General features: G+C 41.1%; 1 protein-coding gene across 16 annotated transcripts in view; it reads right to left on the bottom strand.

The window, feature by feature from the left end:
* SERGEF (secretion regulating guanine nucleotide exchange factor) overlaps positions 1-27,525 on the bottom strand; it is a 263,131-nt gene that overhangs the window by 155,116 nt on the left and 80,490 nt on the right. For 4 of the 16 annotated variants that reach the window (XR_005293772.2, XR_006282351.1, XR_006282352.1 and 1 more), the window contains exon 10: positions 10,399-10,544. The exons of 10 other annotated variants lie outside the window; for them this stretch is intronic. Coding sequence is in view for 1 of the 6 variants with exons in the window: in XM_038407942.2 (XP_038263870.1) it covers positions 10,962-11,030 (69 nt within the window). In the remaining 5 variants the exon portion in view is untranslated. Of the gene's footprint in view, positions 1-10,398; positions 10,648-10,936; positions 11,031-27,525 lie in introns of those variants that run through there. 2 more of the 16 variants (XR_006282354.1, XM_038407942.2) reach the window with 2 other exon arrangements.

Here is a 27,525-nt window from a genome sequence, read left to right as displayed (position 1 = left end):
GCAGAAGTGGGGGGAAAACAAAGTTTCGGGTCCCTGGAGCCGATGTGTTTTGGGAAAGCTGAGGAGGCCACAGAGACCCAGGTAGGACTGGTACAAAGAGCACAGGGAACAGAGGTGGCTGAATGAAAAGCCCCCAAAAGAACCCAGGACTTAAAAACCCTTCTGAGAGCCGAGGCAAATCGGAGATCAACAGCGGAGCCTGGACAACCTGTGCGCACAGGACAGAATTCCCATCCACCCTCTTCTTCTTATGTTACACACAGGCCTGGCAAGCTTCAGGAAGTGCGGGTGTGAGTATGAAAGTGGGTTAGGGCTTGGGGCACTAACACTTCCTTCCTTCCTGAGAGTGATGTGGGGAAACACACCTCCACCACTCTCCACTGTTGCTTTATTATTTTATCAATAAAGCTTTAAAACTCAGTTACACAGTGTGCTCCATCATCTCCTCCCTAAAAATCCTGAGGCCTCAGACCGATCACCTGACGCCCCAGGCAGATTGGGAACATAAATCTGTCACAGAACGACTCAGTCGGGTATCTGGTTTTCGGGGGGATCTGGATGCACAGGGGCTTGTTGGGGGGTTCTGAGTGCAACAGTAATGGGACTCTGTAGGGGGTCCAAGTGAAGGGGATTGGTGCTCAGCAGTAGGGTCTGGGTGATGGGGGGATAGAGCTTGGCAGGGAGGTCTGGGTGTGGCAGGCTCAGTGGGGCATCCAGATGCTTGGAGGAGTGGGGTTCAGTGGGGTGAGGATCCAGGTGTGGGTGGCTCACTAGGGTGATCCAGGTGCAGGGGAAGTGGGGCTCATTGCATGGGTTCTGAGTGGGGAAGGGGTTGAGGCTCAGTGGGAGGGTCTGGGTGTGGGGGGGGTCTGGATGCACAGGGGTTGGGTGGATGCGGGAGCAGCTCCCTTTACCAGGATCCCACTCCCTGCAGCTGAGGAGCGATGAGTGAAGGAAGCGAGGGGCAGGGGAGTTTGCAGAGCTTCTTACAACTGGGGGAGAAATCTGGGGGTGGGTCTGACCCAGCCCTGGATGCCATGCAGGCTAAGAGGAAGTCCCATCCTCTCCAGCCTAGCCAGGACAAGCAGCTGAGCCCAAGGCAGGGTAGGAGCCACCCACTCTGTCTTCCCCAGTCCTGCCCCCTGCCCCACAGTGATTTACCCCTCTGCTGGCTACCCTGGGCACCTGAAACATACTGCTGGGGAGGACTGCATGACCGCTCTTGTGGCTTCCCTTTGTTTCCTCATGAGAAAGTCATTTTTCTGCAGGAAAGCAAATAAATATGCGGGAGGACATACATTCTGTGCATGTGCTGTAGCGCAGAATTCCCCCAGGAGTAACATATGCCTGAGGTAGCTTTGCTCTAGCTAGCTCGAGTAACAATACCAGCAAAGCAGTATCATTAGCTAATCACTTGAGTACATACCGAGGGTCCTGGGTGGGTTCTGGAGCTCCTGTGGCTTCACTGTCATTGTTATTTGAACTAGCTAGATCAAAGCTAGCTCAGATGCATCCACATGTGTTGCAATCACGCCTCCGACTGCAGCATTAGGCACACCCTAAGTGACTGTAAACGACTTTTGTGCCCTCCAAATTCCGGCCTGCTCCAGGGGTTGCAGAAGCTCCCAGCATAATTTAGATACCCCTTAAGACCTAAGTTATGGCAGCCACCCAGGACTGCCCCATGGCCACTGGCATTGCCAAGAATCTCCATAGTATTGTGTGCTGCAGCTCTGATCCCAACAGAGATCTCCCTTCCCAAGATCTTGCAAGGGGGTCCTCAAGAGGCAATCTTACAGATATTTCCACAGTGACTGCACAAGGGGAAACACCTCCAGCCACTTCCTGGTTTGATATAGGGCTTTTAGGGTCTCTTTTATGTTGCTCCAGCCCCTTTATACTTCGCAAAGGAACCACAGAAGGGGAGACAAATCTCAATCTGTGAGTTTAGCTACTTTACTGGTCTGGCTGGCACTCACTGAACAATCAAAGTTTAAGGACAAAGCACAGTGCTCCTTTAAGAGGGTATCCAGTAGAATAAAAATTTCATGGTAAGGACTACTGTAACTTGCTGTTTCAGAGTAGCAGCCGTGTTAGTCTGTATTCGCAAAAAGAAAAGGAGTACTTGTGGCACCTTAGAGACTAACAAATTATGCATCCGATGAAGTGAGCTGTAGCTCACAAAAGCTTATGCTCTAATAAATTTGTTAGTCTCTAAGGTGCCACAAGTACTCCTTTTCTTTTTGTAACTTGCTGTATCATTCTCTCTCTAAGAAGCTGTCTTGATTTTCTAAAAGAGAGGGAGAGAGAGAGCTATATCTTACATTTAAAAATGCAGAGCCTCATTTACCTAGGAAAGGCAAAACAATGGATATGCTAAATTTACTTGTTAATTATTAACCAAGTCCAAATTAACTCTAAATGTAAAGCACTGGAGACCACAAAAATTACTCAAGATCTGCATTAGCTCTCCAAGACAAAAGCTTCTTCTTCCAAACATTGATTTTTATTGTAGCCAGTGGTCTTCCTACACTTAAGATTTAACTCGTCAAGTGTATGTTCTCCTAGATACAGCTAATACCTTTTCATTTCAGCCTTTTATTTCCAGGATAAGTACCACAAAGATCTATACAAACTACCCTTCCCTTTAGGGGACTGATATCCTTGTCACCTAGGGAGAGGGACCTTTGCCAAGAAAATACAGCAAGAACCATCCCTTGATTTGTGGTGTTGTGACCTGAAACTCAGTCTTTGGAAGTAAAATCAATTACAGGTTTCAAAAAGGCATTTTTCCTAAACATTTTATCACGGAATTATCAACAAATCTCTGGATGAGGAGCACATGGGGTGGAATAGGTATTAACTTAAACTGGCTATCCTTGGAAGGGAGGATGTGGAAATGAAAGTAAAGCAAATATTAACAGAATTCACTGAAGCTCACCCACAGTAGAAAAGTAGACAGTATTACCAGTGTTTAGACAGAATGGAAATTTGCCATAACACATAATGACACACTAAGATATTTAGAATGCAAATGAGACAACAAGAAAAGAGGTTAAAAAGGAGGATGTGAGAGACAAGTTAGAATAGCTGTAATGGTGAAGTATAAACAATACACTTCTTTCTGCAGACTGCAAAATACTTATTTCATGGTAACCTCTCTAAACTACAGGCTGTAACATGACTTCCATTATATGGCTTAATTTGCCTCTTGCCAATCCTATCTATATCTACCTTCTTAAAATTCCTATAACCCATGTCAAATGTTATTAATGGGCTCTGTGACCAGGAGAGAATTTTGGGGAAGGTCTGAGGTTAAACAAACAAGCCAAGATTTTTAAATCAAGATTAGATGTTTTTCCAGAGGTCAGACTAGATGATCACAGTGGTCCCTTCTGGCTTTATAATCTATGAATATGGGTCTAGAATAACAGTGATCCAAGGTCAATGGTACAGGGTCTCACTTCTCTTTTTTAATTCCTCTCCATGGAGAGTGCTCAGACAGCTCTGTTGTTTAGCTGTTTCTTCTCTGTCTAGAAAGAGGACAAGTGCTGAGCAGAGGAGTCTAGCATGCTGACTCGGAAGCTGCCAGTCAAACTCCTGCAGAGTTGTAATATTAGGGTTACAATGTGAGGAAAGGTAACTCAGAAGGAGCAGTATTTGGGAGAAGAAAAGAAGAAAACTGCTCTTTGATTTTTTTGCTTTAACATATGCAGGAATCAGAGATGAAATAAGTGGGGTGGGGAGAAGGGATCCAAACAAGCCAATTAAAACCTGTCCAGTAGTGACTTTAACTGAAAACAATCAGTGCAATTCATTTTTAAAATCTTCCAACACTATTTGTTGAGTTATATCCCAAAAATAGCTTAGCCTAGAAATTTCAAGAGTCTTTGACAAGATCCAATGCACAGGGCTATTTATCACACTGAGATGCTTATTTTGGGAGTTCACCTTGAAAAAAAATGTATGAACATTCTGTCAACACCAGAAGTGTATACATTCTGCCAGATGTCTCATGGACATTACACAAGTCATCAAAGGGGCAGTATATATACACTGCACAGAGAGCCGGCACTATTTGTAAAGTTCATAAGGACTCCTGAGGTGACATTAAGTGACAGAAAGATCGCTGCCAAGATGACAAAATGTACGTGCATACCTGTGGAGCTTAAAACCCCTTTTTGATTGACAAACATGGCTTGCAAATTTCCTTCGCCTCCCCTTTGCCAAACCCCACGTTTGTGCACACACCCTAAAAAGCATATGGATAGTTCTGAATGATATTACAAAGTATGCCCACAGTCTGTTAGAATTTAGAAAGTTCACCAAATTGTCAGCAGACCTAGAAAGTTCACAATATAAGCAATCTTGAAAAAAGTATCCTTATCTGCAGTCCTACATTTCTTTAAGAGTGAGAAGCATGCAAATTGTGCCATCTTTCTCTATCCAGCTTTAATACTGCTCACACAGAAACCCAAGTTACCACACACCAAAGCTTCACACAAATCACTGATCCTACAGCAAGGGCTTTGTATGCTGCATTTACAAAGATCATGAAATACTAAGTTGTGGCTACATTTTAAGACTCAAATATTTTCAAGTACCCAAAACAATCTTATTCTGTCTTTGTCCCTTTGCATGCCCTCCAACTAAAGCCATAAGACAAACTTGCATTCTTTTGCCTTCCATCTAGACAATTAGAGCTGTTTAGATTTTTTTATTGGCTTCACATCACACAACACATATGTGCCACTTACATGACCAGAGATTCCGCAGTGAGCATGCTGGTAGGCACTTAATGAATTAATGCTGGTGACCTCACTACACCCAGAAGTAGTGCTGAGCCTGCTGTATCACTCCCAAAGGACCTTTAATAAAGCATCTTCCCACAGGTCCCTCTGCATGCTCTTTGCACCTGCCTGCATCACAGTATGATGCTTTCCTTCCATGACATGCCGGCTACATACGCTAACAACTCTCCACATTAGGTATTCACACAAAAGCCATATCCAAACATCTGACAACCAAGAGACAACAGTGATACACCTTAACTTCTGTATATACTACACAAACAGCACTCTATACCAGTGACACTCAGACTGAGGCTTGTAAGCCGCAAATGGCTTTTTGATGCGTCTCCTGCGGCTCTTTGCAGAACATAATGTTAAAACACTGTGTGATTTAAACCAATCTAAGTAATTAAAAACATCCTGATTGATTAATATGTTATTAACCAACTGCAATTGATAAAATACTAATACTTGGTCACTATTTTATTGTAATATATTATAATATAATATATTAAAAAATAGTAAATGAAACAATGAATTCACACTACTGTTGCTCTTTTGGGTAATGCTGATCACTCATTTGGCTCCTGAACCACTGAGGTCTGAGTATCACTGCTCCATACTATCCACTCTTCCAATTAAACCCTGAACTGTATTCATTCATTCTCCAAGTACTAGACTAGCATCTAATAGTATCTCACTCAACAAAATATGCACGCCAAACTAGGAATCAAGAGTGCAGAAAGCACCACGGTTCTGGGGCACAGTAAGGTTGTTAGGGTGTGGTCTCAACACTGCATTTCTAAAACATCACAACTTTCCCTGTAATACAACCTCAGTTTCCTAACCTACTATCATTTGAAAACTACACTGTTCAAAAGAAGGTTTGTAGCCTAGTGACTAGAACACTGGAATGGGGCAAAGGAGAGACATGTTCTATTCCCCGTACTGTGATTGGCCTGCTGGGTGACCTTAGGCAAGTTATGGCACATCTGTGTGTCTCAGTTTCCCCATCTTTAAAGTGGCGATATGATAGTGACCTCCGTTGAGATCTATGAATGAGAGCATTAACCCGGTGGGCCAGCCTATATTCCACCTTAGTCCCGAGGCCCGCCGGGGATGTCAGTTGGCAGCTCCTTCACGGAGCCGTGAGCACGGGCGTGTTCTTGGCGCAGTTCACTTCAATCCCAGACACCTGCCCTTTTTGCGGCGTGAGGGAAACCCTGGCACACACATACCTGGAGTGTGCCAGGCTGCAGCCCATGTTCTGGCTCCTCACCAATATTTTCTTACGTCTTTGGTTGCACTTTTCCCCTCACCTTCTTATTTATGCACTCCTTATCCGTGGCCCCACAAAGTCACGGAATCTCCTGGTCAGCCTCCTCCTGGCCCTAGCTAAAATGGCCATCTATAAAACCAGAGTGAGGCGGTTGGCCGATGGAGTCTCCTGTGACTGTAGGGCCTATTTCCGATCCTCAGTCCATTCACGTATCCGGGCAGAGTTCCTCTGGGCGGCGTCCTCTGACTTCCTTTACGTCTTCGAGGAGCAGTGGGCGCTGTCCAGGGTTCTCTGCTCGGTGTCCCCATCCGGTTCCCTTCGTTTGACCCTTTGACCACACTCCTGTCCCTGTTATTTCCGTAGTTGTCCCCCCGAATTTTTTGGTATCTAGGTCCTGTGGATCCCCCTTTTAGGCTGGGGGGATCCTTTAGCAGTGGACGGGCTTCGCCCACCCACTTCCCGGATCCCAATAGGATGAAAGCATTATAGAAGAACTAAGTATTATTATTAAAGTTGTTTTTCTGACATCTCAGATATGAATTTACAAACTGTAACCCTGATCCCATAAGCTTTTGCCTGTAGACAAACTGCAGTCCATCAATTAAGCTCATTGAGGACACGGCAATCATCTGCAAGGAGTTCCAGGATTGATGCCTTAACTCCATTTTAGGATTTTTTAACCTGAGAATTAGGTAATATAAATTTGAAATGCTGTGTACTGATTTTTTTTTTGGAGGGGTGAAGGCAATTCGTAACTGTAGTTGACTATGGCCCACATACTTCCTATGTTCATACTCTCAAAGCCATATGAAATCAGAAGTTAGTTAGCAAGCACACAAAGTATGGCAGACTTTGCTTACTCCTAAAGACAATTAAAAACACAGAAGATGTTCAGCACAGGATATTGGAGGATATACTGGAGACAAAACGCATGCCTGTCAATAAGTTACATCCCATCTTTCACTAACACCAGATTTAGGATTTGATTAGCACTGGATTAGGCCCTTAACACAGGTTCTCAGACTGAATAAACATGATTTTGGCAATAAATTGATCTTTAAATATTCATGGTAAATAGGCCCAATGGCCTGTGATGGAATGTTAGATGGGGTGGGATCTGAGTTACTACAGAGACTTCTTTCCTGAGTATCTGGCTGGTGAATCTTGCCCATATGCTCAGGGTTTAGCTGATCGCCATATTTGAGGTCGGGAAGGAATTTTCCTCCAGAGCAGATTGGAAGAGGCCCTGGAGGTTTTTCGCCTTCCTCTGTAGCATGGGGCACGGGTCACTTGCAGGAGGACTCTCTGCTCCTTGAAATCTTTAAACCACGATTTGAGGACTTCAATAGCTCAGACGTAGGTGAGAGGTTTTTTGCTGAAGTGGGTGGGTGATATTCTGTGGCCTGCGTTGTGCAGGAGGTCAGACTAGATGATCATAATGGTCCCTTCTGACCTTAATATCTATAAATCTATGAATCTATTAATAAAGGTGGTTCCTCTTTTCAAAAGCAAGGGCTGGATTCCAGGGTGTTGAGCTGGAAGTGCACACCCCTTATAGCAGTGGTTTTCAACCTTTCAGAGTACTGTACCCCCTTCAGGAATCTGATATGTCTTGTGTACTCCCAAGTTTCACCTCTCTTAAAAACGTCTTGCTTATAAAATCTGACATAAAAATAGAAAGGTGTCAGAGTCCACGATTACTGAAAAATTGCTTAGTTTCTCATTTCTACCACATAATTATAAAATAAATCAATTGGAATATAAATATTGTACTTACATTTCAGGGTATAGTATATAGAGCAGTATGAACAAGTCATTGTGTGAAATTTTAGTTTGTACTGACTTCGCAAGTGCTTGTTATGTAGCCTGTTGTAAAACTAGACAAGTATCTAGATGAGTTGATGTACCCCCTGGAAGACCTCTGTGTACCCCCAGGGGTACCCATACCCCAGGTTGAGAACCACTGCCTTATAGGACACAAAGCTCAACCTCCCAGGAGTTCCTTGCATGGAAGCACAAAGGGGGCAGCTATAGGTTAAAAAAATTGCCACTGTACGGATCCCCCAAGTCTTTTCTTCTTTGGTGGGGCAATGTTAGGGGTACATAGGACAGGGCTACTTTATATATGGTACTTCCTTCCCTTTCCCATCCCACCTGTGCATTTATCCAGCACGTAGCCCAGCTACAAGGCGGTCCATCCAGCTCTAGTTAGGGCAGTCTTTGTAACAGATACAGGACGAACGGACTCCTTGCTGCTTATCTGGGACCCTCTGTTCAGTACCATTAAAGTCACATTATGTGGCCATAAAATAATTAAAGGTGCCAGCTTCATGTTTGTCATAATGGTGGTGTTAACTATTCATGAATCACTGTGTAACCTGGGTTCCAGGAGTGTGGGATTCTTCTATTCCACCCCAAATTATGTGGCACCCTTTTATCAGGCTTTAGGTCCTAAGGATTTATTAAGAAACTTCTTAAAACACTAATTCATTTCAGTCAAGTTTTTATCCTGCCCTCATCACCATAGTATCTGAGTGCCTTCCAGTAGTGCACCAAATGACATGCAGGGTGGATAAAATCATGGATTTAAAAAAAATTATTTAAATTGGATTTTTTTAATAAAATACTTTTTGAGGGGGAAAAAAACTAAAGATAGTTTTACTTACATTATAGCTGAAAGATATCTCATCATGGAATAGGGATTGTAAATTCTAATTCTACAGTATGAGACAATATATTCATGTAATGTTTAAGAAAAAAGTTTTGTAAATGAGTTCTAATAGTTCGTGGATGAGGAACCCAATCTTATGGGGTTCTGTATAGATTATTTTGGTTAATCTTTCTATCTACCCAATGGGACTCATTGCTCAGTCTAAAAGATACATCAAAGATGCTTAGTTTTGCAGCTCTCAAACTGTGGATTTGTGTCTCCAGAGATACATGCTTGTTAAAAGCAAAAATGTTTTAAAATAAATAAATACCCTATTGTCCCTCTGCAAATTTGTGTAAACAGAGTCAATCCCTTACCTCTCTCTAAAAGTGCAAAGTTTCAAAAAGTTCAATGAATAGAAGATTGTTGAGGGCAGAAAAATCTTGACAAGGAGAAATCTGGAGATAAATGTGAGAAGGAAGGAACAGGAAGTAGAAACAAAAGTGAAACTGTTTGAGCAGCATATTCCAGAAGTCTTGGGGTCTTTCTGAGCGTAGCCTTCATTGATTTGAGATCTACCATACCATTCTCTCACTAGAAGAGAAAACCTATAATGGCAGCAGGCCGTAAAAGAGACCCAGTTTGGGAATAAGAACCATTCAAGAAATATATGTTTGCTGATGATGTTTTAAAGAAAGTCACAGCAGTGAACTGGTGGAAGTCACTTAAGCACTTGGATTCAGAGACTGTTGAAGTGATAATCTCACTTAACAGCAGTAGCTTCTTCTGCCGGTGTAGAAAGAATATTTTCTTCCTTTGGACTAAGTCATTCCAAATTGAGAAATCGTTTTCCTGCTTTTTCACGTCCCAAACTTGTTTTTCTTTTCCAGATTATGAACAAACAGGAAAATGAAGGTGAAGACTACTGAGTTAGCTGCAGAAGCCAATATTTTAAGTTTCTCATGTTGACCTGGCTGACAATTGATTTAATTTTTGTTTTAAATATTTCATTTAACTATTTTAGTTTAAAACAATTTTAACAAAAACAAACCTGATTTTAAAAAACTTGAATGTTGAACTAAATTCAAAAATGAAAATGCTTGTTTTGTTAAAATATTATGGTTGCCTTTGAAGAAAAAAATCCAGAATACATAACGTTGTTTTAGTTAAACAATTTAAATGTCTGATGGATGATGTTCTCCTCCTAATACAGCATGGCAAGAAAATCCTCCAAATATTAATGATTAACCTGTTGAATTGGAGATAGTTCACCTCCCAATGACTTCATAAATAACTGCTTCAATTACCTTCGGTAAATGAAATAACCAAACAATCATTCAATTTCTGATATAGCTGTAAAACTAATCTGAAAAGTTTTCAAAATAAATCACTTTAAAAATGTATAGTGTGTACCATCTAAAAATGAAACCTACATCTCAGTTGTGAAGAACATGTATTAAAGTTATAAGAACAAGAATGCACTTTTATGTAGAAATCCATGATTAAATCAAGTCTTCTTGACTAGTGATTTAAATCAATTTGATTTCAATCAAATCCACCCCAGTGACACGACTAACATCTGTCACATAGGTGCTTCTCTATCTCTCACCTCAGGGGAGATTGTGTGGGGATTTATATATTACATATATACTGCGCTATATGCTTACGGTAGCACTCACCTGGTATGAAAGGTGGTGAGGTTTGTGATGATTCCTAGCTCCACAGTTCTCACTGCCAAATGGTTCTACATCACTGACCTTCCCAAATTCAATGTTGTGGCAGTACCATGTGTGTTAAAGCATGCAATAACTTCCATGTGGCCATCCTGCAGATCCCAAAGGACAGTCATCACCTAGGGCCGCACACTGTTGCTTTCAGAGATGTGGATGAATGACCTTTAATTTAATCCCAAAGGAAAAATCCTGGTACTGAATGAGAAAAAAGATACCCTGGAGTATATAAAATCATTAATTTCAGCAGTTAGTTATTTTTGGCACAAGTTGACCTACCACGTGAGGACCACATTTATTTTGATCATTGTTCACAGGCTTCATATACATGAGACTGACAAAGGAAAAAAAACTGAAGAGAGCTTCTTTAGATAATCACAGATCCTTAAAAAGACCTGCAGACATCTTGCTTGAGATTACCGTAACTCTGCAGAAACACTTGAATAAAAACATGTCTTGTGAATCAGGACAGGCATGCCCTAGGAACACCTTTTTGGTGGGGAAAGGGTTCATTAAAAGGCAGTAAGATGCAACTGTGCTGCCTCTAAGAACTTGTCCTTCTGTTGGGGTTTTGGTTGTCTCTATAGCAGAAAAAAATTACAGTCATACACTAGAATAGGTTACTGTTTTCTTAATTTCTCAGAATAAGTGTATTTTTAAATAAACTAAATAAATAGTTAGAACTATACTTATCCTATAGGGCTATTTTAAGCATTGTATACATGTTGAAAGTCTAAAAGCCAATGTCTAACAGTTGAAGTCTATTTCCAGGATCCTAGCAATACTTTAGGTCAAAGGCTCCCAAACCCTTTTTTGCCACACTCCATCTTGGAGATTCAAATCCCAGGCACCTCTTTCTAAGGAACAGTATTCCCGCAGATTACTGGGGTCTGTGAGCCCATTCCAGCCAGGGTGCCCTGCTGCTCCACAGTCTGCAAGCATCTCCTGTCCAGGGCAAGCTCTGGGTGGGCAGCACTGGCAGGACACAGACAGCCAAGCTGAGACCCTCTCTTCATACTGCCCCCACCCTTCCAGGACTCATTCCAGAATCACAGACCACAGGTTCCTCTGCCCTGGTGTAATCCTCAGCATGCCAGTGCAGAGCCAGGGCAGGGGTACTTGCACATGAGCCTCTGGAGAGGTGAGCAAGCTGGCATAGCCACCCTGGAACTCCTGCACAGGGAGAGGCCATGCCTTCTCGCTCCTCATCCATCCCTCTCCCTCCTTCCAGCAGGCGCTGGAGCAGGGGTCAAGTCCTCATGCCCCCCAATAAACCCATATTACTCTCGCCACCCAAAGAGGCATGACTGCAACTATGAAAACCAAAGTATTAGATGGGCAATTGTCAGTCAAACCCACGCACAGCTTTCCCTGTGTCCCACTACATTTCATGTCCTGTGAACTGAAAAAGAAAAAAAATGGAGGAAAGAGAAGAGGTATCAGTTACATAAAACAATCCTTAAAAGATATTTCGAGCCAAATGAAGATGAGGTGTAAGTGGATACAAGTGAAAATTTGATCCAGGGTGTTAAAACAAAACTAACAAACAAAAACCCCACACCATTCTGGTCAGGCATGATTAAGAAAAATTGAAGTACTGCTCACTAAACTTTCAGAAGTGACTAGGAGTCTAATCTGAGAAACCTTAAAGGGATCTGATTGTCAGAGGGTGAGTGCTCAGCCCCTTCAAGGTATCCCAAGTTGGGCAGCCAAAAAAATGAGGTATCCAAAATCACCAGTCACTTAAAATTTCAGGTCTGATTGTCCAAATTCATGTTCTGAATGGCGGGTTGGGCCTTTGGGGCCCACATCAGCCACTCCATTATCTTGCCTGGGATCAACGTCAGGCTAACAGGTCTAATAATTATCCAGGTCATCCCGTTTAAATTTTTTAAAATTAGTACAACATTAGCTCCCTTCCAGTCTTCTGGAACTTCCCCAGTGCTCCAAGAGTTGATGATGGGAAAGTCAATGAGAGTTGAGTGCCTACCTCCTTTCAGGCCCCTTTTAAAATCCCCATGTAAAAGTATAATAAAAATGTAAAAGCAGAAACCCCACTTCTGCTCTGACTATTCCCTATGTGATCAAAAGGACAGTCATATCTAAGTACATTGTTTGAAGACTAAACATAACTGGCTTAGAACTGCTCTTAATTAGGGTACAAGTTGATGTCTTTTATAATATGCTTACCCGGTAACAATGAATATTAGTCATATTCTGTATATTTAGTCTCCAATTTGACCCTCCATAAAAAAAGATACAGCGGATAAGAAATATAAAAACATGACATGGCTTCTATTTCCATCCCTATTTTCCCTTAAGGGTCACTCTGTCCTTCAACCTGGCCTAGACTCCATGTACATGTGCTGATCTCAGCGTCTTCAATAGGACATTCCAATTACTGCAGTGCACCATTTCCATCTTTCTTTGAAACATTTGACAAGGGCAGAAACAGTAACAAAAAGGAAGATTTAGTTGTTTTATAATTCCCGTTTAATGGATTTGGGTAGGGGGGCACGGTGAGGAAGGAAGAGGAGGAGGAGTGTTTTATTTCTAAATGCTTTAAAAAAAATAAATCTCCAGGCTGGTATTTCAGTTTTGCAGTCTCCAGTTACACAGGCCAACCCTGAAAGTTAAAGATGTCGGCTTCTACCTACAGCCAGGCAGTATGTATTCTTTACTTTATCTAAACGGGCACAACTGGAGCTTGAAAGGGCTTATGGGTATTTTTCCATACATTTTGATAAGACCAGAAGTGATAGGAAAATGCACATCATTACTTTAATTCCCATTTTACTCAAGGGTGCCTCCTTAACAAGAAGGATCCCATCTACAGTCTAATCTGCATTTGAATCTGGTTGTACCTAGTGCTGAGTAGAGGTTTTTCTTTCAAATTTCCCAACAGAAAATATTCTCGTTTAATACTCAATTTTTAAAGCCTGCACCTGGCCCACAGGCAAAATATCTTTTCAAGAAATAATTACATAGGATTATTCTATACATACAGCGTATTAAACCTATATGCCATGCAAAAAACCAATGCTGCGGTACTTGGAGTTAATCATTCAAGAGTCAAGAAATGTTAAAGGTAAGACTGAACACAATGTTAATTCTGTTCCAATTTTTATACATATTACAATACTGGGCCTAATTCTCATTTCTACACAGGCCCTTTACAGTGTCCTGGCGGCATGTAAAAGGTACCTTTAAGTCGGTGCAAATTATGTTTATATCCAAGGCATCTTTAGGAGTATAAAGGGGGGCTGAATGTAAATAAGAATCAGGCCCACAGTCTTTAATTACTGATCAAGTACTAATATTCAAACACCTTAACATATTTACTACATACTTGTGCAGTGCCTAGCATATTGGGACCCTAATCTAGTTGAAGACTTCAGACAATATACAACAATAATTATTATTTTCATGGATTTTTTTTGACAGTTTTGGATGTACACACAGCAACTTGGGTTTTCCCACCTTATTTTCATATTTCACTAATTTTGCTGCCCTAACAGTATTGTGTATTTAAATTTTTGACTAGGAATTTTATGAGATAAGTCTCCCTTTTCTCTAAAGTATGTATTTTATTAGTTCTCTCAACACCCATGAAGATTACATTTTCTTTTCAAATAGCAGCACAGCCACCATTGGTGCTATTCAAGGGTAGAAAAGTTCTCTCTGCTTGACAATGGTCAAGCCATTTTTGCTCAGTCTTGCAAGATAAAGCCACCTTGGGGTAGAGACGAGGCACAGAAAATTTCAGCCCAAAAGGTGACTTTCAGTAAATTATGAGCCACTGAAAACGGGAGTTTAGAATGGAAACTGTCATGCCACCTTCACCCACAGAACAGTGATAACATTAAGTAAGATTTGCTTGGGTTAGGGTTCATTATACTTCACTGGGAATGGACTCCCCCCCCGTTCCCACCCCTGAGGCTATGCTGTTACTCTCTAAATCTTCCACATAAATTATACTTCCCCGGCATTAAGAAACATTAACCAGGACATGACAAGGGCCATGGAAAATTCCAACTTCAAATATTTACTGAAACCAATAGATCAGAGGCCTAATCAACATTAGAAATGTGAAATGGGGTTAAACTAACTAAAAGCCCTCAGAAGAGATTAAATAATTTTTTCAATCACTATGATAATGTATGTTCCAGCAGCTCAGCTCTCACTGAAAAAGTCATTTAGACACAATTTCACTTTTAGTCTTATTCTGGAACCAATGACCCCCTGGCTCTATTCTAGAGGATTTCTCATGTCTAATTGTCAGCTATGTTTTTTTAATATATTGTGTCAGAAAACTTCACATCAGCCTGCACAACGATTAATAATATTATACACCATGTCTCTAAAATATGTAGTGTGGTAAGTGAACAAAAATGCAAAGCTAAATGCATTATTCCAATAAGAAAGGCAGTGAGAATGGGTAATTTAAAACTTGCTTTCTTTTGGTGCCAAAAGCTGTACTTTTTCAGTTATGTCAAAAATACAGAAGCTTTGGTTGCAGACCTATGTTATGTCAAACTAATTAAAGGAACAAGTTAATAAACATAAATACCTCCATCACTTAGTGTACACAAGAGGGTGACAATATATTATTCCTGACTAAAAATAAAAGTTTAATTAGATTTAAAAAAATGTACATTTTGGACCAGATTATATTACCTTTACTCACCCTTCTCAGATCAATAGGACTATTCAAGAAGCTAGGTACTATTCCATTTATTTAAGAATGGAAGGAAGGATCTAGCTCATTATTCATTTTTAAATCACAGTAGCAATAGCATCAATTGCAAGCATTCAAAACTCCTAAGTCAGACTGCAAAAAAAATCACAAGATTGTTTATGAAAGTCCCATGACAAACAAAACACTGGGCATTTTTTCTTTGCCTTCTAGTTTTGAGTTAAACTTGGCAACAATGAGGGCTACAATTCAAAAAAAAAAAAAAAAAAAAAAAGAGTAAGTGGAGATTCAATATTCCCCTGGACCAGGATCTGTGTCTTTAAGAAAAAAAGACTATATATTGCAATACTCACAATAAGATTGTGGGAGTTGGCAACAGTGCTGAAGTGCCCAGAGGCACCAGTCAGATCAGAGTCCTACTGTACAAACACGTCATAAGATATACTGTAAGATTTTTGGAGCAGGGAATGTAACTTAAGACAAGATGGCACAGAAACAACAAATGGAGGGAGAAAAGAAAAAGGACAGGATAAGATGAAGGTAACAGCAGTCTACACAAACCTGCAATCCTATTACTAACGGCACAACTTGCATGGGGTTTTATATATTTTATAAAAACAAAAGATATTAATGAGAACAGCTTCCAAAAATTTGCTGTGCCTGCCAGTGTTAAAGCCTTACTGCAACACATGATGAGTCTAATCTTGCCAGGTACTAAGCACCCTCAATAGGAATCCAGCGTCAGTTATCGGCAAGCATATTTGAAACATCTAATAATTCTCTTGTATATCATCTTAATGACACTGGTCAGGAGCTGAATGACCCTATGGCATAGGGGACAAATTTTATGCTGGTGTAAACTGGCACAGCTGCACTGACTTCAATGCTCCAGTTTACTCCAGCAGAGAACTTGGCCCAGTAGCTCCAAACCCCGCCATGCTTTGGGATTCCAGTCAAGATTTGTGTATCATTGTGTGTTGCCTTATGATTGGTATCAGAGTATCACAGCCACATGAAGCTTACCCCTAATGGTTACACCATATGTGAGGATGCTCTCTAATGTGTTTCATCTTTTATCCTCACCTGCCCTCCAGGGACCTTTAAGTATTACTAGCCTGCTTTTATCTTACAAGATGTGCTTTTACTTTCCAGTCCCCCTTTTCTAAGTGGTTGTCTTTGGGTGCACTTTGGATCTAACAGCTTGTTTCAGGTCAACTCATCTGCAAAGATTGCTTCATCTTGCCACCCCTTGTGATGTGACTCAGGGCAGAATGCAGGTGCATGAAGTCCTTGGATTTTAGAGCAACAATTAAATGAAAAGAGAACTACACATAAGAGAGGTCTAATGACAGCTTCTGTACAGGGAACTGCAGCTGCACTGATTTGCAGGCTGCACTAATGAACCACCTTTGTATTATTAAACAAGAGTACAGGTGTATCACTTCAGCTGTTCTAGGTTCATGCAGTTTGCTCTGATGGGAGGAGTCCTGGTTTCACAGGGAAAATGAAGTTCACATACTTGACATGCTGGTCTCAGGTTGCACTTCTCCATTCAGCAAAACCGTATTTCAATTTTTATTTTTAAAGAGAGGATGGGGGAAGAAAAGGAAGAGAGAAACTGTTGGAGATTCCGTTTCAGAGTGGTAGCCGTGTTAGTCTGTATCAGCAAAAACAACGAGGAGTCCTTGTAGCACCTTAGAGACTAACACATTTATTTGGGCATAAGCTTTCGTGGGCTAAAACTCACTTCATCAGATGCATGGAGTGAAAAATCAGTAAGCAGTACCTGAATTGGCCTCGTTAGCACTGACCCCCCACTTGGTAAAGCAACTCCCGTCTTTTCGTGTGTGTGTGTGTGTGTGTGTGTGTGTGTGTGTGTGTGTGTGTGTGTGTGTGTGTGTGTGTGTGTGTGTGTGTGTGTACAGGAAGAAATGGAAGCTAAGAATCAAGAGACTCAGCTCCAAAAGCCAGCTGAAAAGTTTGGCAGAAATCTAGCCGAACTAAATCACTCTATTGCACCACACATTTATCTGTTAGGTTTTGTTTTAGATTAGAAAAGGTCTAGATCAAAAGAGCCTAAAGCACTGCAGCAGGCAGATCTCTCCTCACTAGAGGTGGTGCGGGATTCTTTGACAACACAGTTTTTCAGTCAGAAAATGCCAATTCATTGAAACCAAAACTTCTCACACAAAAATTGAGATGAAATTTTTGTTGAGAGAGGTATCAGGTCAAAACCAGAAAGAGGGAAACCCACCCAGCATAGCCAATAGCCCAGTGTTAGGGCACTCACCTGGGATGTCGGAGAACCAGTTTCATGTCCCTGCTCTGCCTGACTTGAAGCTGGGTCACTTCCCAAGTAAGTGGCCTAGCCACCAGGCTATTGGCTACTCCGGGGGGTGACTGGTTTTTCACAAAAAAATTCAAAAGGTCTCCAGTTTGTCCCAAATGCAGAATGGGAAATTTTTTGAAATCTCAAAAAGTTCTGCGGGACAAGAAACTGATTTCCCTCCCAGCTCTATTCCTTGTACTACGTGTAGCTGCAGAAGCAGAGCAAAGCTAGCAGGCTGTACAGAATCTGGTGGCAGTTCCCTGAGATAGTGACTGGCTGGTCTGAATTCTGCCGCCAAAAGCCACAAACAAGCTGATGACCCATTGTAGAATCTGTGGACTTTACAATGTGGAACAATAGCTCTCTATGATCTATATCTTTTTTGTAAGCTCTCCTCTTTTTTTCCCAAATTCATCTAAATCTCTATATTTTAGAAATATTACAATGAAATACTCTTATATGCTAAGTATCAAATGAACATGCATTTAAACAAAGGTAACCAAAAATTGCCTCTCCCCTCTTACTTAATCCAACACAGTCATAATGCTAAACAGTATCACAGGCATTAAGACCTTGTTTGGATGTGCAGAGCTAACCTGCTGACTCATCCTAGCAACCAAACCATAGGATTCTCATTCAGTCCAACTCAGGAGTAAGACTCTCTCAAGCAAGAGAGAACTAAAGAGAAGGATAGAGATGGGGGGCTAAATCCTAGAAACAGACAGCTCAGGAGGAAGCTCATGCTAAGGTTTATGTTATTATTACAGTCCAGCATCAGGACTGTAGATTAAGAATAAGAGCAAACATATGCAGCGGTTCATCTAAGAAGCTTGTGCTGCATATAGAATGGGCTGAGACGCCTACCCATTTACAAAAACGTAAAATGTTCTAGCATAGATCGTCTATCATCAAAGAAAAACAGTAGTGTGTGTGCCCACATTCCCCCTCAGTTATAACTATTATACAAAAATTGACTGGCAAAATGCAAACATTCTCAACTGTATTTACATTGTTGCTTAGTATATCATAACTGCTACCTTTGACAGACAATAAATTTTATTGCTCAATTTAAAATGAAATTTATATTTCAGCTCACTGTTCAGGAACATTGTAACTGAATGAGTGACAATAAAATAGCTTAGCTGGAGAGCAAAACTGGAATTTAGAGATTCATTTTTGGTAGCTTTAACATAAAATTAATTTGCTAGCACATGTCTTATTGTCTTCCTTTATGTTTCCCATTCATTTTTTCCCCTGAACATCAGCCAACATATAGTATTGAACATAAAAAAGAAATGAAGCCAAGAAAGAAGGATTGTATTAAAGCAAGTAGAAGTATTTCATTCAAAAGAGTTTATACGCCTCCAGTATATAAGCAGCACAGCGTATCAGATTTTTATGGCACAAATAAATAGACTGGAGTAGTAGGTCCAGACTTTTCAAACAACATCCAAGTTATTGCAGTTTTAGCCCAGTAATGCCAGAGGAAGATTTCAAACAAGCCCCGGCTCCCTTTTTGGTTACAAAGTCTGAAGAGGAAACATACGCAGTCTCAATGAAAGCGAAGAGACCCACCTGAAGCAGGTCAACTGTTGCTGGAGAGATAATGTGTGGCAATGTAATTTATGATCCCTGTAGTAATAAAGGTATCGAGAAGAAGCTATCAGTAAGTAAAAGGGAAAAAACGTTGAAAAAAGACTAACGGTGTCTGTTTAAACTCAGCTGCAGTACACAAAAGGTCCCTCAAGTTCTTAGAGTTTCTAAATTTGAAGTCCTTAAATAAAATGACTTTATTATAATTATCCCTGACATGGCACTCTGAGAATGAACTCAGCATAAATGAATAAAAAGCTCTTCTCCCACTGGCTCACTGCCAGCCTGGCTGCAAACTTGAGGCATAGAATAAACAAAAGGTCACCTCTGAGTCCACTGCATTCTCTCAGTCCTAGTGTGTTCCTAATGCATATCTCCAGGGCTTTTACGTAAGAAACATCTTTACGTACTATACACAAAAGCATATGGAACAGTGCCTTCATTCATCAGAGGGGGGGGAAGACCCTCTCTTGCAACATTATACATAAACAGAAAAGGAGTACTTGTGGCACCTTAGAGACTAACAAATTTATTAGAGCATAAGCTTTCGTGAGCTACAGCTCACTTCATCGGATGCATTCCGATGAAGTGAGCTGTAGCTCACGAAAGCTTATGCTCTAATAAATTTGTTAGTCTCTAAGGTGCCACAAGTACTCCTTTTCTTTTTGAGAATACAGACTAACACGGCTGCTACTCTGAAACCTATACATAAACAGTAGAGCTGGATGCTTTATTGTGTATTTCTGAATGGCTTTTCAGTCATGATAATATACATAACAAAACCAGATGTACATGAAGGTTAACACCACCAACACCACAATTCATTAGTGTAAATATTGCTTTTAATATACCAAAACATTTTGCTGCTGCTTTTCTGCGCTCCTTGCCAAACAATGTGCATTTCAGACTTGCTGTGCAAGAGAAAACCAGAAGATTTATTTCATAAGATTTAACGCAGGCTGATGGATCAATAAATAGAATTCTATTGCCGGATGTGCACATAGCATTCCCCTTCTCTTTCTGAAGCTGCAAGTCTTATTGCTACTTTATGTGCTGCTCTGGCTACCAATGTAAAATAAAGTAAAATAAAAAAAGGCTTGTCAGCCTGATGGCTAATGAATATGCAACCCCCAAATGCTATCCCTATCTGGTTCTTCCAGCTTTCTTACTGCCCCAGCTAATACCGGTACATTTTTTCTTTTCCCAAGTTTTTTAAACAGATTCCCAAATGTAGATACTGTAACTTGATAACCTCACCAGTGTAGAAATGAAAAAGTGAAATAGAAACTTAACATGACTTAAAAACTGGATTGCCCCCTTATTAGACGTTTCTATTTTCTCTCACTTGACTTTAAAAAAATGCATCCCCCCTTGGTTTAATGGTCAGTATCAGCCATATTTGATTTTCAGCTCTTCTAGAGCAGAAATGGCATCAAGAATCAAACTATGATAGGTATTATAATAAAATAATAATGGGAATAATATTTTCTGGAAAAATAAATTTCTCTAAAAAATATTCACCTCCAACATGTGATACCATGATAGAGAAGAGTAATACACACCTGTGTTCCTAGTAAAAAATCCTATCATCTCTTGAGAGACTAGAAGCATAACCTACAATTACTTGGGAAGTCTACATGAAGATTCCAGGTAACTCTTCCGAAAGCATGCAAGTCCAATTTTCAAAAGCGACTAAGGTGCTCCAGACCATAAGTTCCAACGAGACCTAGGCTCCTACTGCCCACATCACTTTTGAAAATGGGACTTAGGTTCCTAAATCATTTGGGCACTTTTAAAAAATTATACCCTACATCTAGTGATTCAAACAATAGTATGAAAGCAAGAGCAGGATAAAGCAGAGATTTCTGATCTAGATCGATTCTATGTGCTAGCACTTAAGCCAGCCCATTTAGTCTGAAAATATGGCCTGCAGCCACCCTTTTTATATCTCAGATTTGGAGAAAGAGATACCATCTATGGAGCAAACATTCAATGTACAATACTAAGCAAAGCTATATTGGAACAACCTTCCCTATTGGCTACTGCTGATATGATACATGATTTCAATGTAGCATAGATCGTATTGCCAGCAGTCAATGGGGGTAGCTGCTTTAATGCTAACTAGGTGAATGGACAGTTGACTGTGAAAAGCACTTCTTCCCCTGAGCAAGCCAAGAAATTCAAGGAACTAAGGCCCAGTGCCAATGGAAGTCTTTCTATTTACTTTGGTGGGTGTTGAACTGAGCCCTAAAATCATCTTCACTGGCTACAGAAATTCTGGATGAGTAAGACTGTCAACAATCCTGAAGACCACCAACTGGACAGGTTCTGACAGAGGCTATCCACCCTGCAAAACACACTGATTTTGTGGAGGTGACTGCTCTGACAGCAAGGTATGTCAGTTCAAAGAGCAAGTTTGTCCTGCTGGAAATGTGTTGATCTTCCTTTGCACTTCCTTCTTTTGTACTTCAAGAAGCAGAACCAAATGTGGTGGTCTCTGAGAAACTTAGGGTATGTCTACACAGCAAAGAAAAACCCACAGCTGGCCAGTGACAGCCGACTCAGGCTCACAGGGATGTTTCATTGTTGTGCAGAGTTCTGGGCTTGGGACCCTCCCACCTTGCAGGGCCCTAGAGCTGGGGCTCCAGCCCAAGCCCAGAAGTCTACACAGCAATGAAACAGCTCCACAGCCCAAGCCCTGTGAGCCTGAGTCAGCTGGCACAAGGCAGCCGTGGGTTTTTCGTTGCTGTGTAGGATGCGTAAGGTTCCAATACAGTGCTCACTGAAGTCACTGGAAAGACACCCCACCCCACCATTGACTTTGCACCCTGGATCAGGCCCTAAAGCAGGAAGACAACATACTGCCATCAGAGTGTTCTTGGCAATGGACAATTACATTTAAAATAAGAACGGTAGTAGCCACTATATTTAAGGCAACACAACAGTTTCCATTCTAATCCTAAATTGCTCTCAAGTTTCTGAAAATCAGGTCCTTTTAGGGAGTCTCAAGTTAGGCTCCCAAAAATTGAGACAGCCAAAAATCACTAGTCACTTGTGAAAATCTTGGCTTAATATCCTCTTCCTGATTGTTAACATACCCATACCTGTTCTAAATGTGCTACTCCCTTTTACAGTTTAATCTTCTTTACCCTAGTGAAAACTGCATCTTTGCTTTTTCATGGTTAAATCCTCAAAAAAAAAAAGCAAGGAAAATCAGTTTTCTATTGCTATTTCTGGACTCTGCTCAAGGCAGCCACAAAAACAACAAAAGAACAACTCTCCTGTGTGCTTTTCTCCAATACTATTAAAGCTGCTCTTGAAATTACAAAAGCAAAGGGGAGGGGGATTTAATTCCCCCAGACAAACAAAACCCAACAAAAAAATCAAAATAGGGAAGAGAGAAAAGGGGTAGGCCGGAATTACAGATTACAAGAATGTTAAAAATGTATCTAACAGACAAATTCTTCTGCACTAGTGTATACAGGTTTAAAAGATAGACTTTGTAAACAGGAAGCCAAAATACGACATCACGCAATATACAAAAGCAATTTGCAGAATGAAGTTGCATTGTACATTACTCCCTTCTTCTCTGTCATAAGAACATAAGAGCGGCCATACTGGGTCAGACCACAAGTCCATCTAGCCCAGTATCATGTCTTCCGACAATGGCCAATGTCACATGCCCCAGAGGATACAGTTTCTGTGATGCCTATTATATTAATATCCTCATTTAATACGAGGCCCTCTAATTCACCCATCTTATTATTTAGACTTCTAGTCTTTGTATGTAAGCACTTTAAAAACTTGTCACTTTTTAGCAGTCTGCCATTACATGGTATAACTGAATGGGGCTTTTTTTCATTTGACTGTTTCTCATCAGATCCTACCTGTATTTTATCATCTTCCATCCCTTCCTCCTTACTAGGACATAGAGAATCTCCATTAATAGATCCTTCCCTAAGGGATGTCTCTGTCTGAACCACGTGCTCCTCTGTACATGTCGGCTTTCACCCAGCCCTTAGTTTAAAAACTGCTCTATGACTTTTTTAATTTTAAGTGCCCGCAATCTGGTTCTATTTAGGTTTAGGTGGAGCCTATCCTTCCTGTATAGGCTCCCCCTTTCCCCCCTTGGCCACCTTGTTTACACTGGCCTCATTAACACTACAAAAGTGACTTCCACTCCTTGTCAACTGTTGAGAATTGCCTATTTCCAACTTAAATTGAATTGGTTCGTTAGAACTGACCCCCCCACTTGGTAAGGCAACTCCCATCTTTTCATATGCTGTGTATTTGTACTTCCCTACTGTATGTTCCACTCCATGCATCTGATGAAGTGGGTTTCAGCCCACGAAAGCTTATGCCCAAATAAATTTCTTAGTCTCTAAAGTGCCACAAGGACTCCTTGTTGTTTTTGCTGATACAGCGTAACACAGCTACCACTCTGAAACCTTTCCTAAAAGTTTCCCCAGTTGCTAATAAATCTAAACCCCTCATGACTAAACCATCGTCTCATCCATGCATTGAGACCCTGCAGTTCTGCCTGCGTAAGTGACCCTGCACGAGGAACTGGATGCATTTCAGAGAATATGACCATGCAGGTCTTGAACTTCAATTTCTTACCTAGCAGCCTAAATTTGGCCTCCAGGACCTCTTTCCTATCCTTCCCTGTCACTGGTACCTACATAGTGTCATATAGGTTAAATGTCTCTTGGGCATCTTAACATTTCTAAAGTGAACTTTTCAAGATCAGCGGGAAGGATATATTTTTCCGAGGGTCTTTGCCAATGGAATACAGCCTTCTTTATGGTCCACTAGAGCAGGGGTGGCCAACCTGACCCTGAGAAGGAACTAGAATTTACCAATTTACATTGCCAAAGAGCCACAGTAATACGTTAGCAGCACCCACATCAGCCCCCCCCCGCTCCCAGTGCCTCCCACCCACCAGCAGCCCCGCCGAACAGCACCTCCCCCACCCTCCCAATCAGCTGATTCAGGGTGTGCAGGAGGCTCTGGGGGAGAGGGGGAGGAGCGAGGGCATGGCAGGCTCAAGGGAGGGGGCGGGAAGGGGTGGAGTGGGGGCATGGCCTGTGGCAGAGCCAGGGGTTGAGCAGTGAGCACCCCCCACCAGCACACTGGAAAGTTGGCGCCTGTAGCTCTAGCCCCAGAGTCGGTGCCTATACAAGAAGCTGCATATTAACTTCTGAAGAGCCGCATGTGGCTCCAGAGTCACAGGTTGGCCACCCCTGCACAGAGTCTGATGATTTTCAGAGCCATACATAAAGTTTATATGTTTATTCAAGCTTTTAATTAATCACTAATTCATAAAGGGTGAAACTCATCCCACTGGTGTGGCCCCAAGTAAGCCCATCTGCCCTGAAAAAAAGGGGGAGGGAAAAAGCTCCACTGAAGCAATTTAACCAGATGCACTTTCCCATTACACAAAGGTATGGACTGCATATAAGTTTAGTGGATTGTTCACTCTGTGCATCTCATATTTGTTAGATTTGTTGGTTTTAAACTGAATGTGAGGGACCCATGTGTCTTGGTAATGGATGCTTTAGAAAAAAATTAATACATGCATGGGAGTGGTGAGGGTTTCCCCACTGCCTTGCTAATCATGCATTACCAGGAAGAATAATATACACAGCTGAATACTTGGGTGGTAGGGAGAATTGCAAAACTCCTCAAGAGCTTGCACTTTGTGAACCAATCTTCGAGGAGATTCATAATTTTCTCCTTCCTAATGCTGGAACAAAGATTAAAAAACAGTCCTTATGTGCTTCCTTCATGGCAAAGATATTAATTTTTATGAAATGCAAATCACCCTGCAACAAATCAGTGACTGGACCATAGGATTAAGTGACTTTAGCTGATTTCTCCACACAACTTAGTGGGAGTTTTGCAATTGAATTTGGTGGGACCAGGTTTGAGCTTTTAGGGAGCATTTTAAAATAGGGATAAATTTAGACCAGATGCTATTGAACATCTCTAATTTCCTGGATTTATGAAAATAGACTATGCATTATTATGTACATTACTTCCTGGTCTCTCTTTGCGTATTATTGTTTGTATTGTGGTAGCAACACAAGTAGAGGCTCCATTATATAAGCACCATACAAGTAGTTCAAAGGCAGCTTGTATCTGAAATAGCTTATAGTCTAGGTTAGTAACAAGAGCACAACAGGTGGATGAGAAACCAATGGGTGGGAGGATGAAGTAACAATAACACAAATATGCTTTCATGGAAACTACCCACACACATATAATGAAACTCACCACCTGCTCCGTATCATCTGGCAGCATTGTGTAAGCATCACAGCAGAAGTTAGTTGTAAGGAGAGATACAAAGGAGGATTAAACAGTGGCTTTGCAAAGCTTGTGACACACAGAATCAGCCGCATGCGAGAAAGCGTGATGTTGCTCATGGAGGAAGTGGATTAAAGAGAGGTAAAGACTGGGAACATTAGAGGAGCAAACAACAATGTATCAATATGAACATATTCAAAGTTCAAATGCAATACAAAAAAAGTAAAATAAAATGTTACAGCAGAGAGAAATAGTCAAAATACAGTCCAGAGATACTTTATTCCATGTTTAAAGCCACATAGCAGCTAATCATTTCTGCAAATTCAATGTACCAATTCAACAGACAACAAAAGCTAGTTTGGAATCATTAAGATCTGCCCCACATCATCCATTTGTAGTACGCTATGCAATATCCCAACATAACTCTGAATATTTTTCCAATAACCTGTACAACATCATCAGTAAAAATCTATTTTCAAATGTTAACTCTGCTGTTTTCATTTGAAAACAGAGAAAAGAATAATATTTTTATAAATGTTTGTGAGCAAAGAGGTAAATAATTTATGTTACATGTTCCAACTAATTCCTATAAAAATAAAAAAAATGTTTTTTCTTGACTTTTGGTTGGTTGGCTGAAGAATTTTCCTAGGGTGACACACTATATGCCAGATTTTAGCTTGCATATGATTTTATGGGACACTTATAAAGCTTTGACAAAACCTCAACTATAGTGCAGCACTAATAAGAGGAAAAGTTAGCAATGCTGGACCAGCAAATTTAATGTGGCTAGGCTTGAGGTCATGAAGGTCAGCCAAGTAAAACAGATAATTAATCTGCCCTAAAATAGCCATTCTTGTATTATTTCTCATCAATGAAAGAAGGCTTGGGTGAGAGTTCTCTGCACAGAATACTTTAAATTGATAGAAAACTGTAGTGGACTGGAACAAAGCTATTGATTTTCTCTCATTTTAGACTGTATTGATTTGTTAATCTCTTCTCTGTAACAGCTCTGATGACAAATTGAGAAGGAAAAACTGCATGCTCTTGGGCATTTTCTCCCAGCCTCTTGCCTTAAACCATAATTTCATTTGGATTTGGCACTGGTCCGTGTGCATATCCGTTAAGCCTGGACAGTATTATGGCATCATTTGCTATTTCATACAGTGAAACCTCTTTAAGCAAGTTCTCAGGGCTGTTGATAAATTTGCTCCTCGGAGGCAGTCTTAGAATGAGGTGAAGCAGAACTTCTACACTTGGGGACACCTTAGGAGGTTGCCTATGTGATGCTGGCAGATCAGGTGTCAACTCATGCCAAAGCCCTTAGGCTTCACTGAATAGTGACAAATACATAGCTGAAAACCAGTCTGGCTCACCTGTGTGTAGTATTGTGAATATAGGTATTGGACTTATATCACTGTGTGCAGGGTGTAGACTTTGTGAAATGCTTGTAAATTGCTGCATGCATTAATCTCACTTATAACCTCTATATCCCATGCTAAAAGGAAATAAGTAAGTGTTTGTTCTGAACTATAGAACTCACCAAACAGGGAAAAAAACTTCACCTAATGCAAAATGCTGGATTCCTACAGAAGGCGTTATCTCCTGCCCATCAGGAAGGATTACTGAATCCAAATGGGCCATAGTGGAACAAAGACTTTGTCGATTGCTTCCCCCACAGCTCTAAAGAAGGTACATGCCCAAGCCCTTGGCCCATCACAGCTGAGCTGTTAAGGAGAACTTCTTATTCCTATGCTGCTTGGACTCTGAGGGGTGAGGATTTCCAAGGCTATGGCTAAACTAGAGAGCTTGCAGTGGCACATCTGCATGTCTATACGCTCTCATGTAGCCACTGTAAGCTGTCAGGAGAGCGCCCTCCCGTCGACTTAATTAATCCACTCCCAAAAAGCAGCACCAGTTATGTCGGCGGGAGAAGCTCTCCAGACCAGCGCTTAGTTCAGTGTAATTTATGTCACTCAGGGGGATGCCTTATTCACTCCCCTGAGCAACATATGTTATACCAACATAAGTGGTAGCATAGACATAGCCTAAGCATATGTAAGGAGTCCCCAGTTGTTTTGCCTGGCTTATCCCTAAAGGATATACAGAGTCTGCTTACTATAGAAGTTACTATTACCTTTTGAAACCCGACTAA

The sequence above is a fragment of the Dermochelys coriacea genome, chromosome 6 (genome assembly GCF_009764565.3).
Source record: "Dermochelys coriacea isolate rDerCor1 chromosome 6, rDerCor1.pri.v4, whole genome shotgun sequence".
NCBI lineage: Eukaryota > Metazoa > Chordata > Testudines > Dermochelyidae > Dermochelys > Dermochelys coriacea.
Note: the sequence above shows the minus strand (reverse complement) of the source record. Positions and strands in the feature narration are given on the sequence as shown.